This window comes from Rhinolophus hipposideros (genome assembly GCF_964194185.1).
Source record: "Rhinolophus hipposideros genome assembly, chromosome: 20".
Lineage (NCBI taxonomy): Eukaryota > Metazoa > Chordata > Mammalia > Chiroptera > Rhinolophidae > Rhinolophus > Rhinolophus hipposideros.
In genome coordinates this window covers 11,653,776-11,670,394 of record NC_138066.1, presented here as the reverse complement: position 1 = coordinate 11,670,394, position 16,619 = coordinate 11,653,776, and the positions used below count along the sequence as shown (strand labels likewise).

General features: G+C 39.9%; 1 protein-coding gene across 2 annotated transcripts; it reads left to right on the top strand.

Moving 5' to 3' along the window:
- Positions 1-199: 199 nt before the first annotated feature.
- On the top strand, positions 200-14,892 carry DERL2 (derlin 2). 2 transcript variants are annotated; one of them, XR_013992079.1, is made up of 8 exons: positions 209-332; positions 1,196-1,261; positions 3,099-3,172; positions 5,368-5,461; positions 6,228-6,423; positions 6,691-6,781; positions 11,661-12,062; positions 14,133-14,846. XR_013992079.1 is itself a non-coding variant. In XM_081030248.1 (7 exons), exons 1-7 carry the CDS (start codon positions 240-242, stop codon positions 11,764-11,766), a joined length of 720 nt encoding a protein of 239 aa, XP_080886374.1. In that variant the 5' UTR covers positions 200-239; the 3' UTR covers positions 11,767-14,892. The 2 variants fall into 2 exon arrangements, 1 of the variants encoding a protein (XP_080886374.1); XM_081030248.1 differs by having other exon boundaries at positions 200-332; positions 11,661-14,892.
- Positions 14,893-16,619: the final 1,727 nt, after the last annotated feature.

Here is a 16,619-nt window from a genome sequence, read left to right as displayed (position 1 = left end):
ACGGGTATTTACTCTCTTCTCCCGACGCTGGTGGTTGGAGAAGCAAGGCTGGGACGCCACGGAGACGCAACTCGTGATTGGTGAATGGCTTTCCTGGGGGCTCTAGCGATTGGTGGTTGGCCGGTTGCGCGGCGCTGATTGGACATCAGCGGGCAGGCTCCGCTTTGATCCCGCCTCGCCGCTTGGACTGACTGGCGGAAGGGGAAGTCGGGGGGTGGGGGCAGGTGGCGGTGGGGAAGATGGCGTACCAGAGCCTCCGGCTGGAGTACCTGCAAATCCCACCGGTTAGCCGCGCCTACACCACCGCCTGCGTCCTTACCACCGCCGCTGTGGTGAGCAGCTGCAGCGCCAGCTTCTCATTATCCGGGCTGGATATGGCCGGGTCCTCAGGAAACTGGGGTTTGGGCCTCGGGGAAGCCCAGATGGGTTGGTCTCGGGGTGGGTGGAGATGGACAGGGCTCACTCTGGGGTTCGAAATGGCTCCGAGAGTGCTTATCTAGTGACCCAAGAAGGGAGTGCTGTTGCATGATTGGCGGAGAATCAGGACTGCACGTCAGTCTTTGAGAGATGAAGGCCGGGCTTAGAGCAAGTCAGGGCTGCGGGAGCCGCCCACCCAGAAAATGTGCCTGAGGACTCTGGCAATGGCCAAGTGGTATCGCGGCGACTAATGGGAGAAAAGTCTGGTTAGTGGAGGAGCTTGGATATGGAGGATAGAAAGCTGGAGGTTGTCGAGAGGGAAGAGTCTTGAAATCAAGAGCGTGTAGATAGAGAGGTTGGCTGGAGTCACCCAGGCCAGACGGCGGCAGGGCCTCGCGTCCCGGTGCCTTTGAGTGAGTTGCATTGCTTCACACAGGTGTTTCGGGTGGTGCCCACGTGATGGGCAGGTTCGTGGCCGCTGTCCTTTACTTGCCTTGTATCTAAGACAACACCACCTGGAACACCACCTAGTTCCCATGCCTTCGTGTCAGCCTCAACTACTGCAATGGAAAACAAACTTATTCTGCGTTAGGTTTGGGGGATACAAAGAATTGTACCAGTTCTAGAGCATGCTTTCCCGTCCTCTTCCTCCTGCCTTAACGGATTCAGTCTGAGTGACTGAGCGATGGAAATTGCTAGGCCTACTGATCCTTTGTTATAAATGATGCAATTTTGCTTCTTGGTCGATTTGCTTTAAAGAGCTCTTTTTCTATTTCAGCAGTTGGAATTGATCACCCCATTTCAGCTGTACTTCAATCCTGAATTAATCTTTAAACACTTTCAAGTAAGTGATCCATCATAACTATGATTATTTCCGTTTTTAAACTTTTTCTTTCTTTTTAGTAGCAAGTCCTGCCATACACTATCTCAAGAAGTAGATCAGTGGGAATATTTGATTGTAAGTCTTATTGTGGGGGGTATAAAGCAGTGGTTCTGCAGCCTAATTGGGAGATTCTCAAGGTCCTCATCATTTACCAAATCAGAATCACCAAAGGTAGTAATGAAAAATCTCTTACTTTATTTTGAAAGTTCTCTGCATGGTTTTGATTTGATGTGTCCAGTTCCTATATTTAGGAATCAATAGTTCAGAGTTAATATTGTATTTGAGAGGAGACTAACCAAGCTAGCTGCCCAGGGAAACTCTCACAGGATGTCCTTAAATCGATCCATCTTCCAGAGATCATACTAACGAAACTCCAAAAGACCGACATCTAAAACAACCTGCCGTATTTATGAGATTACAGTGGGAGATAGTCCTTTCCAGTAAATAGAATGCTAAAAGAGAGATGTACTGCTCCGGCATGTATATGTAGGTGATAGTGGGAGAGGGAGAGAGACCCAAAAGCCAGTAATTCTGCCTGTATACATGCGATTCCCTGTCCCAGGTGGGTTTCATTCACTTTATATCTATTGAATTCAAGCTTGCCTTTCAAGACACAGCTTTTGTGTACCCGCAGATTCATTCTCCTTTGTGTCCCTGGGATATCTGTAAAGAATCCTTTTAGAGCATCTCTCATCTCCTACTTGCACTTATTTATATGCTTGTCTCCTCACTAGGTTGAGGGTTCTAAAATCCTGGACGCAGTTAAGTTAGTCTGTAGAACTGAATTGTTTCAACTTCAGTAGTTACTGATGATGCATAAAGCAGTCCTGTGGACTCTTGTCCCCGTCGTCTTCCTTTAATACTCACATGGCCTTTGCCGGGAGCTGTATCTCCATCTAAGCATTGCTTCTAAGTTAATACTTGCTTGGCTTGATACGGCATATTTGCTTTAGGAGTTAGGAATTCTAGGTGTGAGTTCAGAGTCCTCCTTTATAAGCCCTTGTGTCCTCGGACAAGCCATTATAAAAAGTATTCAAGTCTCTTACTTTCTTTGTATGTGAAATGGGGGAGGGGTGGCACAGGATAAAGATAATAGAATGTGTTAAAACACTTTAAAATGTAAGTGCTCTCTCCCTTTGTGAATTGATGTTTTCATTGTGGGTGTGGAGGATTGGGTGGGGAAGTCTGTATCGGGTTTCATACAAGAAAATGAGTGTCCTTATTCTATCAATTAGACTGTAACTATTAAAGCATTAGGTCTTATAGAGAGTTGGCTATTTGTTCAGACTAGAACTTGAGTATGCACTTTAGAATTACTCTTTACTCTGGATGTTTTGGACTGCCTAATATAGAAACATTTCTTTGCCATTTATATTAGATTCCCTAGAGTTTTTCTCCGTTATCTCAAGACTATTCATTGCATTATGATACTATGTATATGAAAGTATTGTTTTCTATTCAAATTAACCAAGTCTTTCCATTAAATTTTTTTCATCATTTACCTGACCGTATATATATGGTGTGGGCTTTGTAAAAAGATAATCACAATCTCAAGTTTCCTGTCTTATTATCCTTACAAATTTCAGGGCTGGCTTTATGGTTCAGACTTTGAACTAGAAGCAGCACAAAAATCAGTGTCAGATTGGGTGCCCCGCTTTTTGTTTCAGAACATAGTATCATCTATCCATGGCCTTTCAGCCATTGTAGTCACAGGATATATCTTTTGTCTTAATATGGAAATGTTTCCTGGTATATTTTACTTAATCTGTCTTTCTCTTGATTGTTTTTCTTTTAACAGATATGGAGGCTAATCACCAATTTCTTATTTTTTGGGCCAGTTGGATTCAATTTTTTATTTAACATGATTTTTCTGTATCCTTTATTAAGCGGGGTTTGTGTAAAAACTAGGTTTACTTAGGAAATATATTAAGTTCAAACTATTAATCCTGTTATTTTTGTTACTATCTTAGCTGTAACTTTTAGTACTGGCTCAGTGGTACACAGAATAGTTGGTCAAATAGTAATGTTTTGAAGGTGTTTATAGGTCACTGTGGATTCAAGTGGGAGGTATTTAACCATCAAATGATTACATTTCTGCCCACAAGTCACTTGCAAATCTGATCAAGGGAGAGGAGTGATTTAATTGAGGCATAATTACAAAATAACATCAGCAGATACTGTTGTGTCATTGGAATTAACCCCTGGTCATTCGCAAAAAGTGAAAAAATTCACACTCAGCCTGAAATGAGGAGAGCAGGGAAGCAAGTTTATTCAAGAAGAAAGATGCTGGCATAGAAATTGCCGGGGCAGACAACTGCACCTAACTTTAGGTTAGCTTTTTCTTATATAGGAAAGGGTAGGTAAATTGTCTTACAGCAGGAGATGTGAGTTATATACTGAGGTCATTTGATTGACATATGTTGGATATGTAACTAGTTTCTTTCCGCACATGCTTTTACCCAGAATGCATACAGAAAAACCCACTGGGGTGCCAAACTTGAATGTTCATTTTATTTTAATTGTATTATAATGAGGCTAGAGTTCTAGTAACGAACAGGTTTTAATAGTTTGTGCATGTGTGAAGAACCAGTTAATACCAGTTGGGTCTTATCTCCTCTTTTTAGGAGAGTGTTTGGACATTTTGATTTATTTCTAGGGGATGAGCCTGGAAGGTTCCTGGGGAGGGGATGCAGGCCTGGGCAGTCCCCCTTCAGGTTCACTTCCCCCCCCCCTCTTTTGTCTCCCTCCCCCCCACTCCAGTTCAAGCCCTTGTTTCTCAGTCTCGTTGTATAGGACACAGCTCCCAGGCCCATTTTGGTATTATGAGCCTTGCTCTCCCCCCCGGCTGAGGCAGTTGGTTGCCAGTTGTCAGTCAGTTGCTCACAGCAGCTCTCACCAGCTGCCGGTGGCTCACGCTGGCTGCCAGCCACTCACGCTGGCTGCCAGCTGCTCATGGTGGCATATGGTAGCCCGTGGCAGCACTCAGCAGCCCATGGCAGCTCACGGCAGCTCATACCAGCTTATGCCAACCTCTGGCTGCTCACGGCAGCCCAGCTCCAGGGAGAGCTATTGTTCACAATCTTAGCTGTAGAGGATGCAGCTCCCTGGTCCATGTGGGAATTGAATTGGCAACCTCGGCATAGGCTCTCCAACCACCTGAGAAACAGGTCCGGCCCTGGGTTCATTTCTGTTAATTCTTTTCTGCCTCATTAGATACCAAGTAATAAAACACAATCTGAGTACACTAATAATTAACAGTTTTGATAGAGGTTTGGGAGTGGGTTCATGAGGAATGGAGAACTTGAGATTTCCTTGTATCTTAGTTGCTGGTTCTGCTGGCTGAAAAGACAATGCCATAATGTCTGCTGGGCTTGCCACGTTCCAGTTCATTGAAAGAGAGGAAGAGTTGTGCTCTGATCATATGATAATTGGGGCCACTGAGCAGAGCTTTCTCCTCCACCCCGCCCCTCTGGATTAAGAGGGCAGTCACAGCTAAGATCATCTGCAGTAGACAGAGGGCCACTTAAGGGTTACAGGATTCCTGCCCTAGAGTGAATTCCTGTCTCTCCTCTATGGTATATCATTCTGGTAAGTTTCTAATAATTAAATTTTTTCATTGTAATGCATTTTCATTGACTGAGGTATAGGAATGCTTAATCTCCCTGGTCTGAAAAACTAGGTTATCACACAAGGTTTCTTGATGGGGATTTCTTCCAAGTTACATTGTGGAAAAGCAAGGGTGATGTAGATTGTGGTGTGGTTGAACATAGAAAAGATGATACAAATCTGAAAAGGTTTAATAGGTGACTGGTTTAAAAGGTTTAATAGCAATATTATGCAGCATTTGGCTTAGTTCCCTCTTCAGGAACAGTTTTTGTAAAATATGGAGCTAGTCTAAAATGCTTGGTAAAAGACAAGTAATCATCCTACCACTCATAAATGTTCTTACAGAAACTAAGACTTGACTTCTTGCAAATAACATGGAATCCAAGTGTACTTAAGTGATACATTAAATTTTACTTTCTTCATGTTTATGTGTTTGACATTTTCTTAACTTGGAACTTAAGATACCGTTACTGTCGAATGCTAGAAGAAGGCTCTTTCCGAGGTCGGACAGCAGACTTTGTATTTATGTTCCTTTTTGGTGGATTCTTAATGACTGTATCCTTTAACAAATAGAACAAATAGAGGGCAATGTTAAAGAACATCCCATCTCTTCCTAAAGCTTTTCATCTGTCTCCCACAATTCATTGGATACTCTGAACAAACAGATAAAAGTAGACCTCCAGATTTTAGCTTCAGGGTACTATTTATTTTACAGCACACTTTATGTGACAGCTTTCTATGCCTAGAGATTGGATAGGATGCTTTTCTACTGTGAGCAAGTCAGAGGAACTTTTAACCCAGGTGGGTTACTATTACGTGTCTTAGATATATTATTATTAATGGGTGTACTTCACTTTTAAACTAAGTTGGTAAGGTATTTATTTGTTTACTATCAAAACTGGTAAATCGTTATTTTATTTTTTTTTAAAGAATTGTCATCTGTATAATAGACTTGAATGTAGTCCTGTCTGACAAAATGGTTTTTACTCCTACTGGCTTTATTTACCTCTGTAAAGGTACTACTGGTGACTGAATTTAATACAATTATTAATCAAATAATTAACACATTTTCCAAAGAGGAAGGAACTTCATGAAAGCACAATATTGCTTTGAAATAAATACAATCCAGATGATTTGGCCTAAGCAGATTTTTGCCTGATTGCTCTGGGAAATTGTTTTCAGGCTCTTTTCTTCTAAAGATGTAAGTAACTAATGCTCCATGTTCCTAATTCAGACTTGTTAGAACACAATCCTTAGTTCTTTTGCCCCTCTTCCCTATTACACTTTTAACGCTCATATTTTCCTTAATACCATCTGCTAGATATTTGGTTTGTTTGTGAGCTTAGTTTTCTTGGGCCAGGCCTTTACAATAATGCTTGTCTACGTATGGAGCCGAAGGAACCCATATGTCCGTATGAACTTCTTCGGCCTTCTTAATTTCCAGGCCCCCTTTCTACCGTGGGTGCTCATGGGCTTTTCCTTGTTGTTGGGGAACTCAATCATTGTGGACCTCTTGGGTAAGAATCTTATCACTACTTTTTCTGTTATTTTACTTACAAATTTATTTTGTCACTGTTTTTCATGTTTAGTCTACTGGCCTTCACGTAATAGCTATTATGATAGCTATTTGATAGTTCTATGCTCAAAGACTACAATAATAGTTTTTAAACTTTTAATAGTTATATTGACATTTCTTCCTAAATATAAGGAATTCATGTTGGCAGACTCACCTGCAATCGAAATTTTAATCCTCTCTCTTATCCTTTATTTCTGGTTGACTCTAGGTATTGCAGTTGGACACATATATTTTTTCTTGGAAGATGTATTTCCCAATCAGCCCGGTGGAATAAGAATTCTGAAAACACCATCTATTTTGTGAGTATTTAACACCAGGTTACATGTTTGGGGCAGATAAACTGGGACAGGGTCGATGATCTGTGCTTTCCTGAGACTCCTGTAGCTCCTGGCACACACAGCAGGTCAGTATATAGGCAGATGGAGCAGTCTGGGTGCAGTTGAGCAATTGTATTGGATAGGAGCAGACAGTGCCAGAGTTGTGGAGGAGCCAGGTAAATAGGTTCAGGACGTCTAAGGCTGACTTGGAAGGTGCTGTCCCGGGTAACCTAGCACCTCCTGTCTCAGGGAGGAGCTTACTGGTTTCACGAAAGCCGCGGAGTTTAGAGAGGTGAGGTAGCAAAATGGGCAAAGCTGACTGGAGGAAAGTTTTTAACGGAGGAATGTCTGGTCTTCCAGAGAGGTGGTAGAGATGAGCAGTGGAGTGGAAATACAGCTTTGGGCTGGAAACCAGGTGTAGGCTGTTCCACTGACCAGCTGTGTGATTTTAAGCAAGTCCTTTCTCCTTTTTTGCACTTCATGTTTCCTGGGGTAGAGCTTTGATGTATAGGACCTCTTTCTACTCCAGCATTTTGTGTCCTTGGGATATACTGCATTAAAAAAGGTTCACCTGAGGAATAAAATGTGTTTTTATTATAAAATGTTGGTTGTAGAATAGTGAAGCAAAAGGAAAGTAAAATCTTCAGTCCCATCACTTATATGTAACATTGTTAATTTTTTGATACATATTCTTCAGTCTTTAATTGTCTGTGTACTTTTTAAAAATGTTTTTTATAACCTTTTAAAGTAATATGTCATAAGCATTTTTCCATCATAAATGTCCTACAAAATTGTAACAGCTACATGGTACCCCATGGTATGAATGTAGTATAATTTTACTAATCCCTTATTGATGGACATTGATACTAGTTTTTCCTTTTCCCTTCTATAATTGGAGTGGTGAACATCCTTGTAGCTAAATCTTTGCACACAGCTGTGATTATTTTCAAAGGACAAATTCCTAGAAGTGGAATTGCTCTTTTGCCAAATTGCCATCCAGAATGATGTTCAAGTTTACATTTCTACTAGCAATTTCTACCATTTCCCCACATCCTCATCAAACGTGGGAGGTATCGTATTAACTCTTTCCTAGTTTGATAGCTATAACATGGTGTCTCTTTGGTTTTTATGTATTTTTTTTTAATTTTTGAAACAGTTTCAGACCTAAGAAAATTACAAACAGTACAGATAACCTTTTTTGCCTTTGTATTTAAAACTAAATTGTGAATCTAATGCCCCATGACCCCCCCCCCCCCCCGCCCTTAATGTGTATTTTCTATAAACATGGACATTTTTCTACGGTCAAAATCAGGAAATAAGTGTTAATCCTCAAACCCAATTTCACACTTGGTAATTGTCCTAGTAACGTTTTCTTATAGCAGAAGAATCCAGTTCAGATTTAGGGGTTGGATTTAGGTATGTCTCATTAGTCTCTTTCAGTTTGGAACAGCTCCTTATAGTCTTTTCCTTGATTTTCATGACATCGACATTTGTGAAGATTGTAGGCCCATTTTGTACAATGTCTCTCAATTTGGGTTTGTCTAATGTTCCTTCACATTTAGGTTCAGGCTTTACATCTTCAGCAGGAATGTCAGAGAAGTGACACTGCGTTCTTCTAATTGCAGGCTGTTAGCACAGGATTTCAGTTTGTTGAATTTGTCCAAGTGGTTGTAGTCACTTTGCTTACTTAATGAAGGCCTGTGAGGCTTCTCCACTGTAAAGTTCCTGTTGATCCTTTTGTAATTGCGTTGTGGGAAGGTACTTTAAGACTATGTAAATATTTCTTTCCTTATAAAATTTCAACTCATTTATATCTGCATGAATTCATGGTTTCATGTCTTATTCATGGATTATTATAATCCCTTATTGTTTGTTTTGATGCTCGCAGATTTGGCCAATGGCAACCCCTTCAAACTGGCTTCTAAGTGCTTCCAGCATGCTCCTAGCTTGGTGTTGTTGTTAGCAGCACTTGATTACTTTCTGGCCCAACAAGATATCCCAGGCTCATCTTGTGCTCTCATTGAGGCTATGTCTTCAGGGAGCCCTAGTTTTTTCTTAGTGGAGAATAGTACTTGTAGCCAGGATCTGGATGTGCTTAACGTTTTTGGAGTGTTCCTGTTCCCAGGTCCTCTCGGTGAAAAGAGCAAGGGAATTATGTGTCTGCATATGAGTATACGCTGTACGTTTATATTTATAGTTTTAGATCTGTATATTTTTGAAAACACTGATTTATGCTGATACTCCTGGATCTAGTACAATTCCACATGCTTCTTTCTAGATTTTTTCTTTACTCTTCCTTCAATATTTTATTATGGAAATTTCCAAACTTACAAGAAAGTGGAAAAAATTCTACAGTGAATATCATTTACCCACAACATAGATTCTACAATTAATATTTTACTGTTCTTGCTCTTTATACATCTGTCCATCCATCTTTCCATTCCAGTATACTTAATTGTCTAGGTACTTTACAGTGTATATCATTAACTAGAGTTCTTTATTTATATACAACAGTATACACGAATCTCAAAGGTATCAACTAAGGTCTTGCCTAAATGCACATAGCTTACATAGGTTGCATACCCAAACTCCTATCAAGGTAAAGGAAATTACCATTACCCAGAAGGTTCCCTCGTGTCCCTTTCCTGTCAGTCCTTAATATAGAAACAGTCACTATACTGAAATTGTCCTTCCACAGATAAGTTTTGCACATTCTATAACTTTATGAATAGAATCATAAGTATGTGTGTACTCCTCTGTGTAAAGCCTCTTTCATTCAACATAATGTTTTTGAAGTCCATCTATTTTGTTGCATGTTATCAATAATTGTTCTTTTTTTGCTAAGTAGTATTCCAGTAATACTGTATGTCCCCGAAAATAAGACCTAGCTGGACAATCGGCTCTAATGCATCGTTTGGAGCAAAAATTAATACATGTAAGACCCGGTCTATAATATGATATGATATGATATGATACGATATGATATGATATATGATATGATATATGATATGACACGATATATAAAATGATATTATAGTATATAATATTATATAATTTAATATAAGACCGGGTCTTATTTTACTATAAGACCTACTTTACTATAACACCTACTTTGTCCTGCTCCATCTATTGTTTGGGAAGTAGAAAAGGTCTTAGTTTGTAACATGATTTCCTTTAATTATTGTGAGAGCAAACATCTTCATGTTTAATGACCATTTGGATTTATTTTTTTTTAACTGGGGAAGGAAAACAGGACTTTATTGGGGAACAGAGTGTACTTCTAGGACTTTTTTATTTCTCCAAGTCAAGTTGTTGTCCTTTCAATCTTAGTTGTAGAGGGTGCCATTCAGCTTCAAGTTGTCCTTTCAGTCTTAGTTGTGGAGGGCGCAGCTCAGCTCCAGGTCTAGTTGCTGTTGCTAGTTGCAGGGGGCACAGCCCACCATCTCTTGCAGGAGTCGAACCGGCAACCTTGTGGTTGAGAGGACGCGTTCCAACCAACTGAGCCATCCGGGAGCTCAGTGGCAGCTCAGCTCAAGGTGCCGTGTTCAATCTTACTTGCAGGGGCCAGAGCCCATCATCCCTTGCGGGACTCAAGGAATTAAACTGGCAACCTTGTGGTTGAGAGCCCACTAGCCCATGTGGGAATTGAACCGGCAGCCTTTGGAGTTAGGACCATGGAGCTCCAACCGCCTGAGCCACCGGGCCGGCCCCTGGCTTTCCTTTTTGAATTGCCTGATCAGCCCTGTATTTTTTCTATTGATGGGACTGTTTTTATTGTTAATTTATAAGAATTAAAGGAGCTCATATTGAGATATAGATGCTTTTCCTGACCTCAATATAAAATAGAAGTTTTCAGATACATTTCTAATTTCATCAACTGTGGGGAAGTACAATTAGAAATATGAATGTAAATAGAGGAAGTTGCTTTAATGGTTAATTCTTCAGGGAGCTTTTGAATGACCACATAATAGTATTTTTTTAAGTTTTTGGACATTTACTATCCCATCCTGTGTTCTGTAATTTCTTGGAATAACTTGTGAATTTTTTTAAATTTTTGATTGTTGTAAAATACACATAACAGAATTTATCATCTTATGCATTTTAAGTGTATAGTTCAGTGGCATTGAGTACATTCACATTGTGCTTCTATCACTACCCTCTATCCATAGAACTCTTTTCATCTTGCTACACTGAATCTATACCCATTAAACAATAACTCCCCATTCTCCCTCCCTGCAGCCTTTGACAACCACTACTCTACTTTCTGACTCTATGAGTTTGACTACACTAGGTTCCTCATAGACGTGGAATCGTTCAACATTTGTCCGTTGGTGACTATCTTATTTCACTTAGCGTACTGTTTTAAAAGTTCATCCATGTTGTAGCATGTGTCAGAATTTCTTTTTAAGGTTGAATAATATTGCATTGTACCTATATACTATTTTGCTTATCCATTCATCTGTCAATGGTTGTAGGGAGACATTCATGATAAATTTAGTGAAAATCAGGTTACAAAACAGAAGAAGTATGACCTAACTTATAAAACTACATATATAAAAGTTCTGGAAGAGTAATGAAAACATCAATAATTATCTCTGGGGATTTAGGATGTTCATATATCGTTCCTGTTTTCTATACAATTGACATGTTTTGCTTTTGTAGTAAAAATTAGTAAAGGAGGTCAAAACTAATGTAAATATGAAATAATTATGAATACTTTCAAAATATGATAACTCTCTCATTGGTAGGTAGATGTAATGCTTGTCCATTGGTGGAAACCCTGTGGGATCTTTTTGACTTTGCAATATTTAGAACCTAGGTTGACTCGGGGGCTAAATTATATCTGTCACCTGTCTTTTAGGAAGGCTGTTTTTGATACGCCAGATGAGGATCCAAATTACAACCCACTACCTGAAGAGCGGCCAGGAGGCTTCGCCTGGGGAGAGGGCCAGCGCCTCGGCGGGTAAAACGGCAGTGCCAATAATGAGACCCAGCTAGGAAGGACTCAGTGACATACCCATCGGGATTCTTTTAGCCTTTGTGTTGCAAAAGTGTGGACACTTTTGACAGCCTGACAGAGTTTAACTCCAGAAGCACTTTATAAAATGGTACACTGATGAATCCAGAAGACATTTCCAGCAGTTTGCCAGTGGTTCCTCACTACACTGGTACTGAAAGTGTAATCTCTTCGAGCCAAAAAACTGGAGAAAAAAATACCCGCCGCCTCTAACGAACAAGTACATGAGTACTTGAGTTCTATGGTGTAAGGCACAGCTTTTTCCTCCTCTTCTTTGATAGACGAGACCATGGTGTAAATGGAAGTTTCAGAGAGGACATAATAAAACTGAATTCCATCTCTCTCTCACTGAATTAAAGCTTTTGTGTGTGATCTTTTAAATCATGATAACATATTCCAGCTCTCCTGCATAGGTCTGAGCTCAGAGCAGTTTACATGCCCACTCTTCGTGTATCTCCACAGCTTTCAACTGGATTTCATTTCACGATTGGAAATATGTGGCTGATATACTGTGGCTGTATATACACCCTACTAATTCAGAATGCCAGCTCCAGTAGGAAGATTTATTTCTGTTGTCTAGATAGTTCTCATCTGGGTTTTGCAAAACTTCCAAGTTGTCAGATGACATGGAAAAGGCAGAGGTGGGGTAGTTCCTATAGCAGCAGGAATTTAGCTACAAGAGAGTCCATAGTCAGAAAGCTAATGTGGCATCTTATTTGCTTGCATTTGTACATTAATATCCAGAAAAAGACAGGTAATGGCCACCTTTCTGGAAAGCAACAGAAATATCTTTAGACCTGAAAAACAAATTAGAATGTTGACTTTGGAGCCAGATGAACAGTTAACCAGTCAGGGATTCATTTCTCCTGGACCTTTGTCTGATTGACATTTGTCATTTGCTTCATGAAAAGCCAAGAAGGTTTTCAGAGCCAAGTATCTGGTTTATGTTCCCAATCAGGTCAAAATTAGATAGGTTCCACAGAAATAGGCATTTAATGCCGGTGATTCAATAAATACTTATCCAAAATATTAACTTCTCTAGGTCTCAGTAAATTTGCCTTCACATTGTCTTAAGTAATTCAGAAAACCGAGAGGACTAAAATGGACACCCCCAGGAAAGAGATGATTTCAAATAGTTTTAATAAACAGCATGTAGGCACAGGACTATATCCGAAGTAGTTCCAGCCTGGTTAAGTGATAGCTTACTAGGGTGTGAGATTTTCCTCAAAGATGAAGGTTTAGATTAAACACAATAATCCTAAATGGGAATTTTCAGATTGTGAAGTTAAGTGAATAGTATTTTAGCATCTTTAAATGGAATGCATAAGTAATGGAATTTAAATATTTTACATGTTGCTGATCGGTAACTTTGAATATGATTGTTGCAGTTTTATGGAATGTAGGTTAAATGGGACGGCTGTTTTTCCTAAGTGGTTTTAAAAAAATCTTAAATGTCGATGTTGGAATGTATCCTTATGGGATTCTTAAATTTTGTGTTTTTGTTCAAGAAAGCTTGAATTTAATTAGAAGGATTTTAAAGTTATTTTGGGGCTGAAAACAGGTTTCTCTAGTTATATTTGTGCTCCCTTGGTTAACTTTGCGTTATTTAATTCGTGGAATTTTTGTGGCAAAATTTTAATCCTGAAATCTATTCACTGACCACTTAAGTAGGGAATGTCTGTACATACTAATGCCTGGGTAAAACAGGAAACAAATTTTGAATTTATGGCCTAAACAGTCAGTTATGGGATTTTGATTTCTCTGATTTTATGGGATGAGAATTCTTAATGGCAGGATGCCGTGCTGTCTACTACTCTGGGCCCTGGGCAGTGGTAATTTCAATCCTTGACCTCTCACCAGTTTGGCCAGTTCTACTACCACCATCCCTAGCCCTGTGTTGCTTAACAAGTTACCCAAACTTCCCTGAACATAAGAAAGAGTCCTCATTTCTTCCCTAACTTCTCAGTATTCTTCCAAAACACCCTTCTTTTTCATAATGCAAATTAACTGAAGAGTGAGATTCAGGATATGGAATTTTGTGACTAATTTACCTAACATAATTTAAGGGGTTCCTGGATTCTACCAATAATATTAAAAAGCACACTTGACTAAGGCATAGGGTTTTTGTTGTAGAAGTACAATAGATGTTCATTTTTTAAAAAATGGACGTGCAAATTGCATCTCCCTGGGAGATACATTTTATATGCATTTTGGTGCATTTTTTCACTATGGATTTCTATTTGTTTCTTTCTTCCACTTGTTCTTTTTCTGTGTCACTCTTACATGTCCTAATATCTTTCATTTCCTCTTGTGTAGACCTTCTAAGCAGAAAGCACCCAAGGCCTGGATCTTGGTAATGAAACCCCTCACTCTGTCTCCAGGACCTGTGGAAATTAGAAAATATTGGAGCTATTGGCATGTCGGGTAAGGGACATACTAGAATTGTCATCTATCCTTGATAGCCTACATTTTATGTACGGCTGTGTTTTCCTTTGACAGGTGAATGCCATCTGTGTTGTCACAATACTGCCGAGGTTTCCAGTATCCTGTAGGATGTCCCCAAGCTATTTGCATATTACATAAATTTGCATTAAAGTAGTTGGACTTTTTATGATCAAGTCACTTCTCTGCTCAGAAATCCAGTGACTTCTTAGCCCCCATATCAAATGCATATTTTTTGTCTTCCTTTGAAACTTCACTCCTACTTCTACCTAAGAGGCTCCTCAATTTACCTTTCTTCAGTCCTTCAAGGCCTGGCCCCTTTCCTGGCTCCTCAAGAAATCTTGATTCTGAGGCCTATTTCATTATCTTTTCTGAATCCCTATAAAGCTTCAAGTCTGTATGACATACTCTTACACCACATTCTATATTGTCTTGTACTGTTTCTAGCTGGTACATGTATGTTAGTTTTGTCTCCATGAGAATGTAAGCTCCTTAAGGGCAGGGACTATGTCTTCAATTTTGTATCCACCACAGTGCCTAGCACAGTGCTTGGCACATGGGTGCTGAATAAATACTTTATTGATCAGCAAACTATCTGGTATTTTTAATAAAGGGGATTAACCTATGTGCATGCAAGCTTATACCCACTTGCTGAGGCTTATGATTGTCTTGAAGGAGGGTGGAGCCACACTGACCATGATCAAGTACAGTGGTTTGGTGGTCAGGCAAGCAAGCCACAACAGTGACCACCAGATGGTACGATCACAGTGAGAACAGACAGTTAAACGTCTCCAGACCATCCCAGAGCAGTTAAGAGTTAAATGTGTCTGACAATTGAGCATTTGGAAGAAGAACCCAAATATTCTTTGAATCCTTATTAGCTTGTGATCATCTGCCTCTGAAAGCCACTTGATTACCAGAGACTTCTTTCAGAGGGATACAGATTGCAGACTCCTAATATTGGGGTAGGGGAGGATGTGTGTAACACTCCTTGATGCCTCTATTTAGGATTTTATTTTCAACTCATTGAGGCTGCAGAATAGTTGGATTCATAGGCCAGAGGTTATGGGTGAGTGGCCAACATAATGTGGCTTGTTTGGTCTGCACCATTTTAAAAAAATTGAGTCAACATTTAAAATTGACAGACTTCACATGAAAATCTTCATTTTTTTTCTTTTTCTTGAAAAAATTGGAAGACCTGGCAATACCTGGCATACATGGCAGCTATGGTTTAGAGGTAGCTAGTGGCTGCTTCTAGAGACAGCATGTTCTCAAGAAATTATTTCACTCACTTACATTACTTAACCTGGACTCTCATAATTGTTTGGAGCATATGTCTCCTCCATTAGCGTACTCTGGAAAGCACACTGGGAAAAAGGACTGAAGACTGTCTTTTACATACTCAAGGTCCATAATTTGAAAGTTAATAGTGATTGCTATTGTCTGAATATTTGTGTCCCCCAAAATCCATATGTTGAAATCCCAATGCCTGATGTGATGGTATTAGGAGGTGGAGCCTTTGGGAGGTGCTTAAGTCATGAGGTATGAAAAAGTTCCAGAGAGATCCCTACCTCCTTCCATTATGTGAGGACACAGCAAGAAAGCAGCAGCTATGAATCAGGAAGAGGCCCTCACCCAAAGGAAACCATGCTGACACCTTGACCTTGGACTTCCCAACCTCCAGAACTGTGAACAATAATTTTCTGTTGCTTGTAAGCCACCCAGTCTGTGATTTTGTTACAGCAGCCTGATCAGACCAAGACAGTTATTTTCCCTTTTAGTTTGGGTTGCCTTTCTAAATATTTAAGGGTAGGAAGTGAAATTTTGTCAATTTATTCTTAAACACGTGTCGGCTGTTAGTTCAACACGCACATTTTCAGTAATGCAGGTCACTATACTGTCAACGACTAGAGGAAAATTGCCTCTGATCTGGAGGAAAGGGGAAGGAGGATTTTTAACAGGTTCACAAATACGAGTTTCATGGAGAGGAACTTCAGAGGATGCCAGAAGTCCTTCACATGAGTTGAAGCTTATGACGAAATCTTTGGAAATCATTTCCTGTACACAGAGCAAACAGCTGCTCGCCAGTCTTTCAGTGGTGAATTAGCAAAATCATCTAAGAGCTTTGAATTTAGGAGGAGAAAGTGGAACTAGTTTTTATCCTATTTTCCCTGGTGGAGTTCTGAATCTTCATTGATTGGTGTTTGTGTGATGGGGTTGAGAAGTACTGTGGAAAACTTCGGAGTCTGGCAGGGATAATTAGGAAAAAAAGGGTAAAAGACTATTTTAGTTCCATTAAACTCCCTCTTTCCTGGCTTGCATTACAGGAGCAGACCACGTACATTGGGATAGTCATTTTCG